The following is a 14,739-nucleotide window of genomic DNA, read 5'->3' on the forward strand; positions in this document are numbered from 1 at the left end:
CCTATTACTTAGTGTACATTTTTGCTGCTTTGTCATGCTTCAGTACATGTATGACAAAGCTATTACTTAGTGAAAATCTTTGCTGCTTTGTCATGCTTCAGTACATGTATGACAAAGCTATTACTTAGTGTAAATCTTTGCTGCTTTGTCATGCTTCAGTACATGCATGACAAAGATTTCCTAATAAACTGTAGTACTAAATGAAAAAAAAGAAAGAAAAATAGCCACAATTTAGTATTGAGTGAATCAATATTCCTCATAAAAACAGCACTAACATGAAATATAATTTACAACCACGAAACTGTGAAAGAACATTCATTAATAAGTAAATTCAGAACAGAGAAATAAAGGCATGATCCTTCAGACATTTTACAGAAAAAAACACACTTTTATTCAGAATTAACATACTTCGATAAATACAACAACAACTATTAAAAATTGTATTAAGTAAAAAATGAATATGTATTTAAAACACAAGCTTGTTCATGAACACTATTTCTTAACTGAATCTCTTGTAAATATCATAAAAAACACATGATAGTCAATAGTTATGTGAATCTGAAATACTTTTCAAAATGAGTAAGAAATTGAAAGAAGATGACACAGAGTTTGGCTGCTTTTAGAATTCTTCAACTAGTTGTGGATTAAACATTGGTTTTCCATTTGTTATCTCTTTGGCTCCATATCAATTTTATGTAAATACATGTCTTTCAAGTAGTAAATCACATTTAATGATATTACTGCAGTTGTCTTATCAATGTGAGAAATCACACCATGAGTTTCTTCATTTCTGTTTCATTCATGTCCACATGACTTTTTTGTATGTGCCACTGTCGTTATTGTTTATTTCGTCCTACAAAATTAAGAACATTACATTAGCACAATGATAACCAAACAAATGTGGTGAAAGAAATACAATGATAACCAAACAAATGTGGTGAAAGAAATATGGGTTTGATAACAATCTCAAGGAAAATATTAGATGTATGAAAGTAGACATATGTAATTTTGAAGTGGAACTTCAAGAAATATTTCTGATAACTCAGTGTTGGTATTTCCTGTATCAACATCTCAGTCACTATTCAAAATGTACTTGACAAAAAAGATCAAGTAATATCAATCTCCAGTGTTACTTGTGTTGACATGATAAAACTTTTTCATTAAAATCTGGTGAAAACCAAGGTTGCCTATTGGTTTACATTTAAATATCATAGTTCCATTCTAACACAATAACTAATGTAGTGATAAAAGTGTCAGATGCTTTTTATTTTATGTTATTGTAATGCATAATTTCACAACTATTTTACTTCAAAACAAAATGACTCAATAAAGACTAGTTAATGTGATACAAATAATACTGAGAAAAAATACCAGTAATCATGGAGAAAGCTATCAGCATTGTAGAAGGTACTGAATTATTTGTGTTTTATTTTGTGATAATATTATTTCATTATTTATAACATAAAATTATACTTCTCACCACGAAAAGGTTGGTCTAAAGGATGTAGAGCTACTTTAAGGAAATGTTAGTTTAAACAGGGATTTATTACTTCTTATGTGTTTAATGTTTCTTGGTAGTTAAGTGAAAATTTCAGATCCAGCATCATCTCCGCCCCACCTCCTCCCGAATCAGCCAACAAATTCCAGATGCTGCCTTCCACTGAAATCAAACCTCAGCCAGTGAGACTCACTTCACCTGTTGAGAAATTTGTTGTGTCCTATGTTAAGAGGAGGCAAATGCAAAAGGCTAAGAGTCTATTAATTGTAGGCAGTTCAACATATGGTGAATAATGGTACCCCTTACCAAAATAGCAACAAAGAATGGAAAAGAACACCAGGTGCAGTCAGTGTGTATGCTTGGCACCTCTTTCAACATGTTGAAGAGGCTATTCAGGTACCCATTTAGGGGACAAGTGTCAAATATCAGAATGGAACTCAAAACATTTAGCTCCAGAGAGCAGCATGTGGAACAACTGTGGCTCAGGTTTAGAAGGATAGTTGATCTTGCAATTGATAGGATATACAGAGATCCGCCATGTCATACAGTCCCTGTAAAGAAATTTCCAAAGAAACAGAGGCTAGTGTGACAACAAAAGCTTAGTTCTTTGGCTAGCGAGATGCTGAAAAAATGTGTTTGGCTCTGAAAAGGGTATTCAGGGTGTATACGTGGATGAGGAAAAAAAGTTCCTGGATTTTTACCGGTTAAAAATACACTTTCTTCCGGATGAAAATATACTTTTTCTGTGTTAAGTAACAGTATACTTTTCCTCAGAACTGTGAAACTTATCAATCTTTTAAATGGTTGTGGTTTTATACACCGCCGTAGAATTTCCTGGCACTTTGGAAAATGAAACGTAGGGAAAAACATTTTACAGAAAAAAACACACTTTTATTCAGAAAGGTGTCTGATGTGCAGCAACATGCACAGGGGTGTAAGCCAGTCGTAGCTCATGTCAAGCGATCTTGCCAGCCAATCACAGCAGATATTCAGAGCATAGGACACGCGATGTAGTCAGCTAACAGCAACGTCACTGTTAAGTAGTGTGAACATACAAATAGAAAAGGTAGTGGTTTAAATTAATATACATAGTGTTGCTACAAGAAAAGAAAAGCTTTCACGTATAATATTGGTCTCTAAGACTAATAAGCTGCAAGAGAAACTAAGCTTTCACACATAATGCTGATATCTTTTGTGCATGTTACACTTTAAGATACATCACACAAATAGGCCAGTAAAATTTTTAACAGTGACAGAAATGTCTGGCCTTCTGGGCTCGAAATTATTTTTAAATGGTCATCCTCAAAGAGTTGATTCTTGAATGAGTCTCAAACGCTCTGTGATTTAAGAAATGCATCATACATTCGAGCACAGAATTCATAGCATAATAGGAAATTTACTTTGAAAGTAATGCTTTTCAAACAATCATTCGGAATATTTTTCCGCAACCTGTTAGAAATAAGTTCGCTTTAGCAGTTTCCAGAGAGCGCCGGGTAACACGCATCGCCATGCTTGCACAGCTACGATGACACAAGAACATAAAACATTAAAAGATCTTAGATTATGTCAAAAAAGAAACATGACATTAGAGGATACTCCAAGAGCATTGGAGTTTTGTGAACCATACTAAAATGCATAACTCAGTTTAAAGTGCACATTCGTATATCCAGATTTGGATGTAAATTTTCTTGGAGTAACAGTACTGTATTACCTCATGTTTGGTTCTTTATTGTGGCATAATGCCATACGTGCTAGAAGATGAAAACATGCACTTAAAATGCAGCGAACAGTTGAAACTAGCCAATAGTGTGGAATTAAACACACTGCATCAACAGAAAAGATTAATAAAAGTCAAATTTCTTTAAGAAACCAACAAAAATAACTTTGTTGTTGTGCAAGGCGATTAATGCTTCACTGTCAGAAAGATGGAAATAAAATAAAATCTTAAACTAATAACATATTTTAGCCTTCTGTAATTATGTGAATTTATTTTAATTCACTGCCACAGGAATCCGTTTTGTTTTCGTTTGACGTGAAAGCAATAAACGAAGAGGAAACAGCAAAATCACTTAACGTAAACATGGGTCACGTGGAGACTACCCACCTCCCCGCTACAACTCAAACTGTTCTGTGCATTGGGTCTGGATCTACGATATTTCCGAAACGGGGCGATATTAGATAGTGGCGCCCCACCACCCTTACGCCAAAAACGTAAAAAATCAACTTTTCAAAGACATCTTCATTTTGCAGCGCACATCTTTCTAGAGAGTCTGATACATAAAACATATATGTTCGAGGGAACGTAAGACAAGTTATTTGGTCTTAAGTATACCAAAGTGCAGCCCCTCGCCTCTTCATACAGCTTTCTTCCATCACACATCTCTGTATTTCGGTCCGTGGAATGCAAACGTGTAATGGGCGCAATCAAACTATTTTCAAGCCAGAGGAAATGAAAATGTCCTACGTTGCCTCTCCTGCTCCCAGTCAGCCGGTTTGACATCCTGCCCCTCTTAAAAAAATATTTCGCAATTAAATACTGTATGGGACTATTTGTAACAGGCAGAACAAAAACTCTTCAGAAAATTTGCAGTCTTTAGTGCTTATTAGCTAATAACTTGCTGTTTGGTGTGACATAAAATTTAATATAGGATACATAAAAGCAGTAAAGATAAGCAAGACAGTACACATTTCTTCAATCCTACAGTCGTAGCATTTTTTTCCCTCTCATATCTTGCCACTGCTTTATATGGTGTATGTTTTTTTCTTGGAAAGAATCTATTACCTCATCAAAGTTTGTCAACATGAAAAAATGAAATGTCATTGTCTAATACTAGAAAAGCTGTTAATACAAATAGTACCCAAGACTGATGTGGTTTCTCGATCTGATTAGGTATATTTTGTCATTATCTGATAGATAAAACGAAATACGCCTGGCTAATATTGCAGCAATAGTTACACACACCAAATAAAAGAGACTGTTTTGGCACAAATGGCCATTTTTATAACACGACAGACTATAATTTACGAAGTACTAATATCAAATGCCTATTGGGCCTACTACAAGCAAAACATTTTATATTAGGAAACAGTTCCACATTTCATTTATACTATATAGCTTCTAAAGCACGTGATCGGAAAGTGGTAGTACGAAATTTTTATATACATTTGGAATCGTCACCTTCTTCAATAATTTGTTTGAGTCCCCATTTTCTCCTTCCTCGTTCTAACAAAAAATCTTGTCATCACTATTTCTGCAACTATTACTGCCAGTGTCAAAACTTATTCTCTTGGTTAACTTCACTAACCCCACCACAATCACCGGTTTAGTTATCTGGCTTCTAGCCAGGGACTGTAAACTGGCCCTTACTAGTGTAGCGGTCTGGTCAAAAATTTTCTGTCAATATTTCATCTTCTTTGATACACGGAGAAGATAATACGTAAACTTTGTTACCTGTTATTCCTGTTACTCGTTTATTTTCACTCTGGTGGTCTGAATCTATGGATTTCGCAAATAATTATAACAAACAGCAATTAGCGTTCACTCACCACTTCGGCTTTATTCCGCTCAGCTCGTATAGCCCTGTCCCCTTTTGTCTGCAGGAGAGTTTATTTCTACATGCGACGGGGATTCCCCTGGCAGAGACATCAGGTACACTATGCATATATTCAAAAATCAACTTATGATTCATCCAGAATCCATTTAGAATTTGTTCAAAAATGTTCAAGAACCAACAGGAATGCATTTCAAAATTATATGAATAATAGATAGACCAACATGCGTGGGATGCTAGGCGCTGTGTGAAACAATGTCTTTTTCCTGCCTGAAATTGCTACCCGGTGCAGATAGCCCAATTTGTCCCTGCCCCATAGTTCCGGGCTTGTTGTGCATATGTGATTATGGCAGCTTAGGTGCACCAGTAAAATTTTTGTGGATAGCATCTGGCTGCTTGCTGCTATTGCTTATGCTGCCACACTTCTGTAGCCAGAGGCAGGAGAAGGGACTACTCACACACAACTCAACTGTGCATGCGCATGAGCTCGTTCGCAACTGCTCAAAGGAATCTAATGTAAACAGCTGTGACGTCACGCTCATCGGAGGCAATTTGCTGTTATGAAGCACTGCATAGTATTCCTAAAGCCATCGACACATTTTGCTGTTGGCAGACGCTTGTATGAGCACTGTGTTTTGTTTTTGTTGTATATGGTGCATTTCCTTTTCAACTTAAGTTTTATTATCTTTTTTTTCTCTTGTTCATGTTTTATTGCTGCATTATTATTCTGCAATAGCGAGATACAGTAATATCCTTTGTTAGAGAACTGGTTCTTACCAGTCAAAGTCAAAAAATTTAATTGAAAATCAAGACAATGAAAAATTTAAAGAATTCTAAAAATATATCGGAATTCTAAAACATTCCTGGGGTTTTCCCGGTTTTATCCTGGATGAAAGAATTAATGGGTTTTTCCCGGATCTCCCGGTTGTCCCGGGTCGTATACACACTGGTATTGCGTGAAACCTTCAATGATTAATTTGGCAAAACCCAAAGAAACTCTGGAAATATGTAAAACCTGCTAGTGGTATCAAATTAGTGTCCAGAGACTCATGGATGGAACTGCAACTGAAACTGAGGACAGCAATGCAAAAGCAGTAATGGTGAACTCTGTTTTCAAATGGTATTTTATAAATGAAATGCTATGTGTATTGTCCTAATTTAATCCACATGCCACTGCAAAGATGAGTGACACAGATATCAGCATCAGTGGTTTTGAAAAACAGATGAAATCTCTAAAATTGAAAAAAACTCCAGGGCCCAATGGAATCCCTATCAGATTCCCAAACTTGTGGCTGAGTTAGCCACGCTCTTAACCATAACCTACTTCAGATTCCTTGAACAAAAAACCATGCCCAGCAGTTAGAAGAAAGCACAGGCCACACCCACCTCCAAGAAGGATGACAAATCAAATGTGATCTACAAAACTACCATCCACGTTCTTAACATCTGTTTTTGTAGAACCTTGGAGTATATTCTAGGCTCAAACATAATGAGGTATCTGAAACAGAATAACCTCCACCATCACAACAAGCACGCATTTTGAAGAGGCCAATCATGTGAAAGCCAATTTGCAATTTTCTCACACAACATTTTGAAAAGCCCTGGATCAAGGCAATAAGATAGATGTAGTACCTCTCAATTTCCAATAAATAATGGACTCTGTACCACACCTGAGCTTAATAGCAAAAATATAACTGTACGGTGTATCAAACAAAATTTGTGATAGGACTGAGGATTTGTTGGTAGGGAAAACAAAGAATTTTATCTTAGATAGAGAGATATAAACAGATGTAGAAATATCTTCAGCTGTGCCACCAGGAAGTGTGTTGAGACTCTTACTATTCATTTTGTATAATATTTACCTTGCAGGGAATATTCAGAGCAACTTTAGATTTTTCACAGGTGATACAGTTATTCATAATGAAATACAGTGTGAAAAATCTGCACAAATATTGTGATGTTTGAAACTTTCCCGGCGTACTGATCATTCCATAAAAACACAGGAGAACTGTCATAAGTCAGTAACATCTTCCCATGATATTTCAGCACAAAGTCTTTTGGCCATCTTCAGGTGAGTACATCTGTAGAATAACTGGTGAATACGTGCTGAGCTCTGCTACTGAAAGCCAAAGGGGGCTGCATTGCGCATGCGCTGTGCATGTACTGTTTAGTGTACGCGTTCACAACTCCATGTGCTGTGCCTGGCGCCCACCGCGGTGAAAACTTGGCATTTCAATATCAGATCGATCTTCATCTTTATACAGATAACTACGTTGACTACGAAGTTTCTCTACAGCAGGATTCCAAGTGGAATTGAACTGGTAACCACTATCTCGATTGATAAGAGTCTCACTGTCAGACAATTTTATTTCTATGGTTTCATTTATAATTGAACTCCAGAAATTTGATGTTTGAGCCACAATTTTTGTATCATTGTAATTCATAGAGTGGCCAGTATAAATACAATGTTCGGTGATTGCGGACTTGGTGGGTTGGAGAAGGCGAGTATGCCGCTAGTGTTCCACAATACGTTCCTGCACCGTTCATGTTGTCTGCCCTATATGTGACTTGCCGCAATCACACGGAATCTTGTAGACACCTGATTTACGTAGGCCCAGGTCATCCTTAACGGATCCCACCAGTGATGATATTTTACGAGGAGGGTGAAAGATGATTCTAACTTGATGCTTCCTCAATATTCTACCTATCTGTGACGAGATGATCCCAATAAAAGGTAGATAAGCCGTTGACCTGAAGACCTCTTCTTCTTCCTTGTTGCGTCGTTTGTAGGACTGCATAGCTCTGTTCACTTGCTTAGTTGAAAAGCCATTCATCAGGAATACTTTTTGCAGGTGTTTCAGTTCCGCTTGAAGATGTCGACATCGGAAATAGTATGTGCACGGTGGATTAGATTTTGTTAGTAGGTAGAAAATGAGGGAAATGCAAACAGGAGATTAATTGCAAATCACTTATGTGATCTATCCTAGTATATTGCTGAAGTGTATGGAATGCATGCCAAACTGGACTAACTGGGGACATTGAGTGTATACAAAAAATTGCAGCACAAATGGCAGCGGTTTGTTTCAGCCATCGTAGAGTGACACAGAATGCTGAAGACACTGAACAGTCAAACTCTGGAAGATAGATGCAAACTACTTTAAGAAAGCCTACTTACAATGTTTCAAGAACCAGCTTTAAATTATGAATATAGAAATATACAACAACGCCCTATGTATAACTCTCAGAGGGATGATGGCACAAGGTTAGATTAATTACGGTACAGGGGCACTTAAACAGTCGTTCTTTCTATGCATCATATATGAACTGAACGGGAAGAAGCCCTAATAACTGGTACAATGGGAAGAACCCTCTGCCATGCACTTCACACTATAGCTGTAGATGTAAAAGACAAATGGGTAGTTTTAGGTATGAAATAGTGAAGGCAGCAGAGAATCAAATAATTAAAAGCTAAGGTCTAGTAGACAGATGAGATTTTCAATTTATTGGTGAAAGGTGGGAACATTAAAACACAGAAAATGAAGCAAGCGAAAGAGAGTACAGATGTATACAAAAATATGACAGAGAGTACAAAACGGTAAAGCAATAAGGGTTGCAGGATAAATGCAAGGCTGTAAAATGGCACATGATTATTACAAACATAGTGGCTGCCTACAGGAAAGTTAAAGAAAATTTTGTAGAAAAGAGGAGCTGTGTCAATATTAGGCTCTCAGTTGGGGGTCCAGTACTAAGCGAAGAAGAAGAAGAAGAAGAAGATAAAGAAGAAGATAAAGAAGAAGAAGAAGAAGAAGAAGAAGGTGAGAGATGGAAGGAATATGCAGAAGAGGTGTGCAAGGGAAACGAACTTAATAACAATACCATAGACACAGAAGAGGAAGTAAGTGAAGATGGGATGGGAGATACGTTACTGTGATGAGAATTTGACAGAGTACTGAAAGTTAAGATGAGGCCCCTGGAGTGCATTACATTCCTTCTGAATTACTGATATTCTTGGGAGAGCCACCCAGGGCAAAGTTATTCCACTTGGCTTACAAAATATTTGAGACAGGTGAAATACCCTCATACTTCAAGAAGAATGGAAAATGGAAAAACTGGTACAGCCTAGCTTGAGTGGGAAGATCAATTTGTGTTCTGGAGAATTACAGTAACACACACACTGCTATACAGACCCTACAACTTACCACAGAAGATTAGCTAAATGAAGACAAAAACCTATGTTTGTAGCATTTAGAGAAGGCTTTGGATTGTGTTGACTGGAATAAACAGCATTGATAAAACATCATGAGCAAAAGTTTATGTACAACTTACACAGAAACCAGACTCCAATTATGAATCCAAAGACATGAAAGGTAAGCAGTAACTGAGATAGGAGTAAAGCAACATTGTAGCATATCCTAGATGTTATGCAGTTTGTGCACTGAGAAAGCTCTGAAGAAACCAGAAATTTGGAGATGTGATTTAAGTTTGTGAAAAAGAAATAAAAACTTTGAAGTTTGCTGATTCATTGTAAGTCTATCAATAATGACAAAGTAATTGGGGGCACAAATAAAACAACAATAATGGAAGGTACTCAAATTAAATTGGATAATGTTGAGGAATTTAAATTAAGAAATGGCACACTAAAGGTAGCAGTAGGTCAATTTTGTTATTTATGCACCTCTAATCCCAAAGAAAGCATGTGTTGACAGATGTGAAAATTACCAAACAATCAGTTTAATAAGCCATAGCTGCAAAATACTAACATGAATTCTTTACAGACGAATGTAAAAACTGGTAGAAGCCGACCTCGGGGAAGATCAGTTTGGATTCCGTAGAAATACTGGAACAAGTGAGACAATACTGACCTTACGACTTATCTTAGAAGAAAGATTAAGGAAAGGCAAACCTATGTTTCTAGCATTTGTAGACTTAGAGAAAGCTTTTGACAATGTTGAGTGGAATACTCTCTTTCAAATTCTAAAGATGGCAGGGGTAAAATACAGGGAGCGAAAGGCTATTTACAATTTGTACAGAAACCAGATAGCAGTTATAAGAGTCGAGGGACATGAAAGGAAAGCAGTGGTTGGGAAAGGAGTGAGACAGGGTTGTAGTCTCTCCCCGATGTTATTCAATCTGTATATTGAGCAAGCAGTAAAGGAAACAAAAGAAAAATTCGGAGTAGGTATTAAAAATCCATGGAGAAGAAATTCTAACTTTGAGGTTCACCGATGACATTGTAATTCTGTCAGAGACAGCAAAGGACTTGCAAGAAGAGTTGAACGGAATGGACAGGGTCTTGAGAGGAGTATATAAGAAGAAGATCAACAAAAGCAAAACGAGGATAATGGAATGTAGTCGAATTATATCTGGTGATGCTGAGGGAATTAGATTAGGAAATGAGACACTTAAAGTAGTAAAGGAGTTTTGCTATTTGGGGAGCAAAATAACTGATGGTGGTCGAAGTAGAGAGGACATAAAATGTAGTCTGGCAATGGCAAGGAAAGCATTTCTGAAGAAGAGAAATTTGTTAACATCGAGTATAGATTTAAGTGTCAGGAAGTCTTTTCTGAAACTATTTGTTTGTAGTGTAGCCATGTATGGAAGTGAAACATGGGCGATAAATAGTTTGGACAAGAAGATAATAGAAGCTTTCGAAATGTGTTGCTACATAAGAATGCTGATGATTAGATGGGTAGATCACATAACTAATGAGGAGGTATTGAATAGGATTGGGGAGAAGAGAAGTTTGTGGCACAACTTGACCAGAAGAAGGGATCGGTTGGTAGGACATGTTCTGAGGCATCAAGGGATCACCAATTCAGTATTGGAGGGCAGCGTGGAGGGTAAAAATCGTAGAGGGAGACCAAGAGATGAATACACTAAGGAGATTCATAAGGATGTAGGTTGCAGTAGATACTGGGAGATGAAAAGGCTTGCACAGGATAGAGTAGCATGGAGAGCTGCATCAAACCAGTCTCAGGACTGAAGACAATAACAACATCACATGCACCTCAATAAGTATTGCAAGAGAAGCATTTCTGAAAAAGAGAAATTTGTTAATACTGAATATAAATCTAAGTAATGGAAAGTTTTTATGAGGGTATTTGTCTGGATTTTAGCCTCATATGGAAATGAGGACAATAAACAGTTCAGACAACTAGAGAATACAAGCTTTTTAACTAATGAGAAAGTACCACAGAGGAAACGGGGAAAAACTCAAGCCACAACTGGATTAAAAGAAGGGCTCAGTTGATTGGACACATCTTGAGGCATCCAGGAATCATCAATTTGGTAACAGAATGAGGTGTGGAGAGTAAGAATTGTAGAGGGAGACCAAGGCTCAAATACAACAAGCAGTTTCAAATTGATGTAGGTTGTATTAGATATGAAAAGATGAGTTCTTCCTGTAACTATTCACTTGCCCCTCCTCATCTCACTCAATCCCAGCAATCCACATTACCAGAAACAGCTATTCACCATAATTGGATAAAGGCATAGGGACAAAACAGTGTATGTATGTCTATGTTAGCTGTGATGCATATTCTGTGAAGTTTTGTACTAAGTGATATAAACTTTTCATCAGAATAAAGTAAAAGTAGTTTACTTTTAATTTATTTTGTCATTAATTAAAACATTTAATAGCTGTTCATCAGTGGAAGTCAGACTTCACCTTCTGTGCAGAGGAGATAAGTGACTGCTTGGTACAGAAATGCTTTCGTCAGCTTGTGAACATACTGAAGAATTATTTGCATTGCCAATCCTTGCTTTTGATGACTTTTTTTGTGTGCTGTTTTTCCTGTTGGACAAAATGTATCTCACAACATAAAATATAATACAATGTTACATTACAGTATGTTTACAAATGCAGCAATGTGTTTGTCATTAAACATGCTCAACTGCTCATCATAAAAAGAAATTTATCAAGATTTCACTCCAAAAGAAGATAAGCACATTACACTTCAATTAGCACTATAATTAAACACAAAAAAAGCCCTCTGCCCAAGCACATCTAAATGTACAAATACAATTTGCATCTAAAATTACTTTACTAAGGCAAAATAATGAAACATAATTATTATGTAAGAAATGTGACTTCTGACAATGTTTCACAAAATTTTAGTAATATCCTTGCTCTTGGTTTACATGGTCATATGGATGTACTGTAATGAAATGTGCTGTATTTGGGGAAATAGTCCAAACTGAGCTGAAATGAATTAATTCTCTAAAAACTAATAATAAAATCGTAGCTTACTTCAAACTTATACCTTCAGAGCATGTAGTGTATTTTTGCTTGCCAAAACTAATGGTCCCTCATAATTTATGTATACCTGATATGAACAGGCTGCAATAAAAACCATATTACTCTACACAGCTAAGTGCAGTCCCAGCCATGGTAGGAGCTGACTTGCAAATGACCAGCTTATGTCATGTTATATCACAAAGTACAACATATTTTTACCATGCAATGTGTAGATGGAATGTGAGAAGAAAAGTGGCATAGAAAGTGAACAATGCATTGAAGAATGCATACAGAATGTAAAGATGGCCAAGTCAATAGAATGTAAGTTAGGAAAGGAGGGAGTGGCGATACAGTCTTTACCTCAGACAATAAACAATAAACAGAGTGCTAAACTATTCCATCAACAGTAAGAAAAATCAGTTATTAGGTACAAATTTCTGTGATATGTGGGAAAATATAGAGAATGTCAACTTGTCAAAAAAATTTTACAATTAGTTACTGAAAGCTGACTTAAAAGCTAGACAAAATGAGTCAAATAAATATTTTCTAATAACTGAATACATTTATAGTAAGGTCTACAAAAAATGGTAATAATGATTGAAGAATATGTCTTGGTTGCAAAAGTTTCATTTTAAATCATGTACATGTATTTTGAAGAGACTAAGAGAAGATTTTTTTTATGTTATAAATTATCTTATGCACACTGTGTACGAACAAAAGAACACAGTACAAGAGGGACTAACCAAATGAAGAAGTGCAGTTGGTAGATACCGACCTCATATTTGAGAGAATGTAGTTTCCTCTTTCCAGTTATCCTGACTTATGTTTTCCATGATTTTCTTATTTTTTTTATTTTTTTGTGTAAATGCCAAGATGGTTCCTTCAGCATGGCCATCTGTCCTATCCTCATACAAACATCCTCATATATTCTATGTGTTAGAATATAAGAGCTATTTATTTTGATCATATTATGAGGACAAATTCTATATCATTATCAGATGATCCCCATATGAATTAATTATAACAGGTGTACTGCAAGGTAGGAGTGGATGAGTGGTTCTCAGCTGTAGGTTGGAAATGTAGTCGATGAAAAAGGCAGCCAGTCAGTTGAAGAACACTTTAGTGAACAACATGAAAAGACAATTTTCAATACATCTCAAACAGACAGATCACAGATGATGAGAGGTGACCCTAGGACCCGAGCATGCTATTGAGGATGTGTTCCTCATGGATGGTAGTGACAGCCCGGCTACCATAGCACTATGGCAGATGGTAGATGATTGCTGCTCAGTGGCAGTGCAGAAAGGAGGTGGCATCCGCGTGTCTGGGATTGGACATTCAGGCAGTGGTTGTTGGTACGCAGCCTGGCAGAGGCAGCATCATCGATGGGGCAATGACTGTCATTGATGGGGCAATGGCTGGCAAAGGCTGTGTGTCATTGGACATCCCAAACTGTAATGACCCACGATGGGCTGATCCTGATGGTTTAAAACCTATTTGCAGATGCTGACATTTGCACTAGGCTCCTGTATCAAGGTCACATTGAAACATTTGAAGTAAGGTCGGTGGCCTGTTGAGGCATACCCGGTGGGTCACACATTCGTGCAGCAGAAGCCCACATCATTGCTCTTGCTGGCATGTGGAAATGCTGACTAGGGAAGTGGTGCTCTGCTGCTGATGCTGTTGATGTGGCAGTGCACTGGCCAACAGACTGCAGCCTGGTTTCATTGTTGGGCTGCTGTAGTGGCTGTCAGTGTCTGAACAATTAAATTTTCCCCCACCTTAGATTCATCTGGTCCTCAGGATTCCTATTTTGTTGGCCTGACTGTAACAGAGGCACATCTATCAACATTTCTTCATTGCTCCAACAAGACTTTGGCATATCCTCCTTTGTGTTTTTATTTTATACTAGATACAGTACATCATTCGTAAAATGCTTAAAGACTGAGTTTCTGCATTCATCTATGCTTTTCCCCCTTTTTCATACAACTGTTTATTGCTCTATGTTGTTAAGGCACTTCTCTTCTGGTGCTGGCATGACTACTGTGGACCGACAGGCTACAGGAAGGTAAGGGTGAGATTAGGACAACTATACACCTGAGAGAGCAGTACACAATACTGATTATGATCGAAATTATACAGACAGCTGATGTTTAATACCTATGGTTATAAGTTGGTGGCGTCATTCACTGCAATGTTTTCATGCAAGATTGAGTAGACATTTCACACCTACAGGCTTTTTTGTGCTACTATCATGTGGTCCATAAGAGCTGGATCCAGCCTGATGTATAAGAGAGTCAGATTTTCCTTGGGCAGGATTTCCGAAGGTAGGTTTGATAGGTAGATCAACAGGTAGCTGGTGATTCAACTGGCGATTCCAGTAATGGTGGCAGACAACCAAAAAGTGGGACCTAAAATGTTGCATTGCGTACCACTTATTAGCAGTCCCTGAT

General features: G+C 37.2%; 1 protein-coding gene across 3 annotated transcripts in view; it reads right to left on the reverse strand.

The window, feature by feature from the left end:
• Positions 1-367: 367 nt before the first annotated feature.
• Positions 368-14,739, reverse strand: part of LOC126353957 (uncharacterized) — a 306,332-nt gene continuing 291,960 nt past the window's right edge. Inside the window, exons 18-19 of one of the 3 annotated variants that reach the window (XM_050003265.1) lie at positions 11,717-11,842; positions 368-853 (exon numbers count right to left, since the gene is read on the reverse strand). In XM_050003265.1, the coding sequence (XP_049859222.1) occupies positions 844-853; positions 11,717-11,842 (136 nt within the window). In that variant the 3' untranslated portion in view covers positions 368-843. The remainder of the gene's footprint in view (positions 854-11,716; positions 11,843-14,739) is intronic. The other 2 variants (XM_050003273.1, XM_050003278.1) reach the window with 2 other exon arrangements.

The sequence above is a fragment of the Schistocerca gregaria genome, chromosome 1, assembly GCF_023897955.1.
Source record: "Schistocerca gregaria isolate iqSchGreg1 chromosome 1, iqSchGreg1.2, whole genome shotgun sequence".
NCBI classification, from domain to species: domain Eukaryota; kingdom Metazoa; phylum Arthropoda; class Insecta; order Orthoptera; family Acrididae; genus Schistocerca; species Schistocerca gregaria.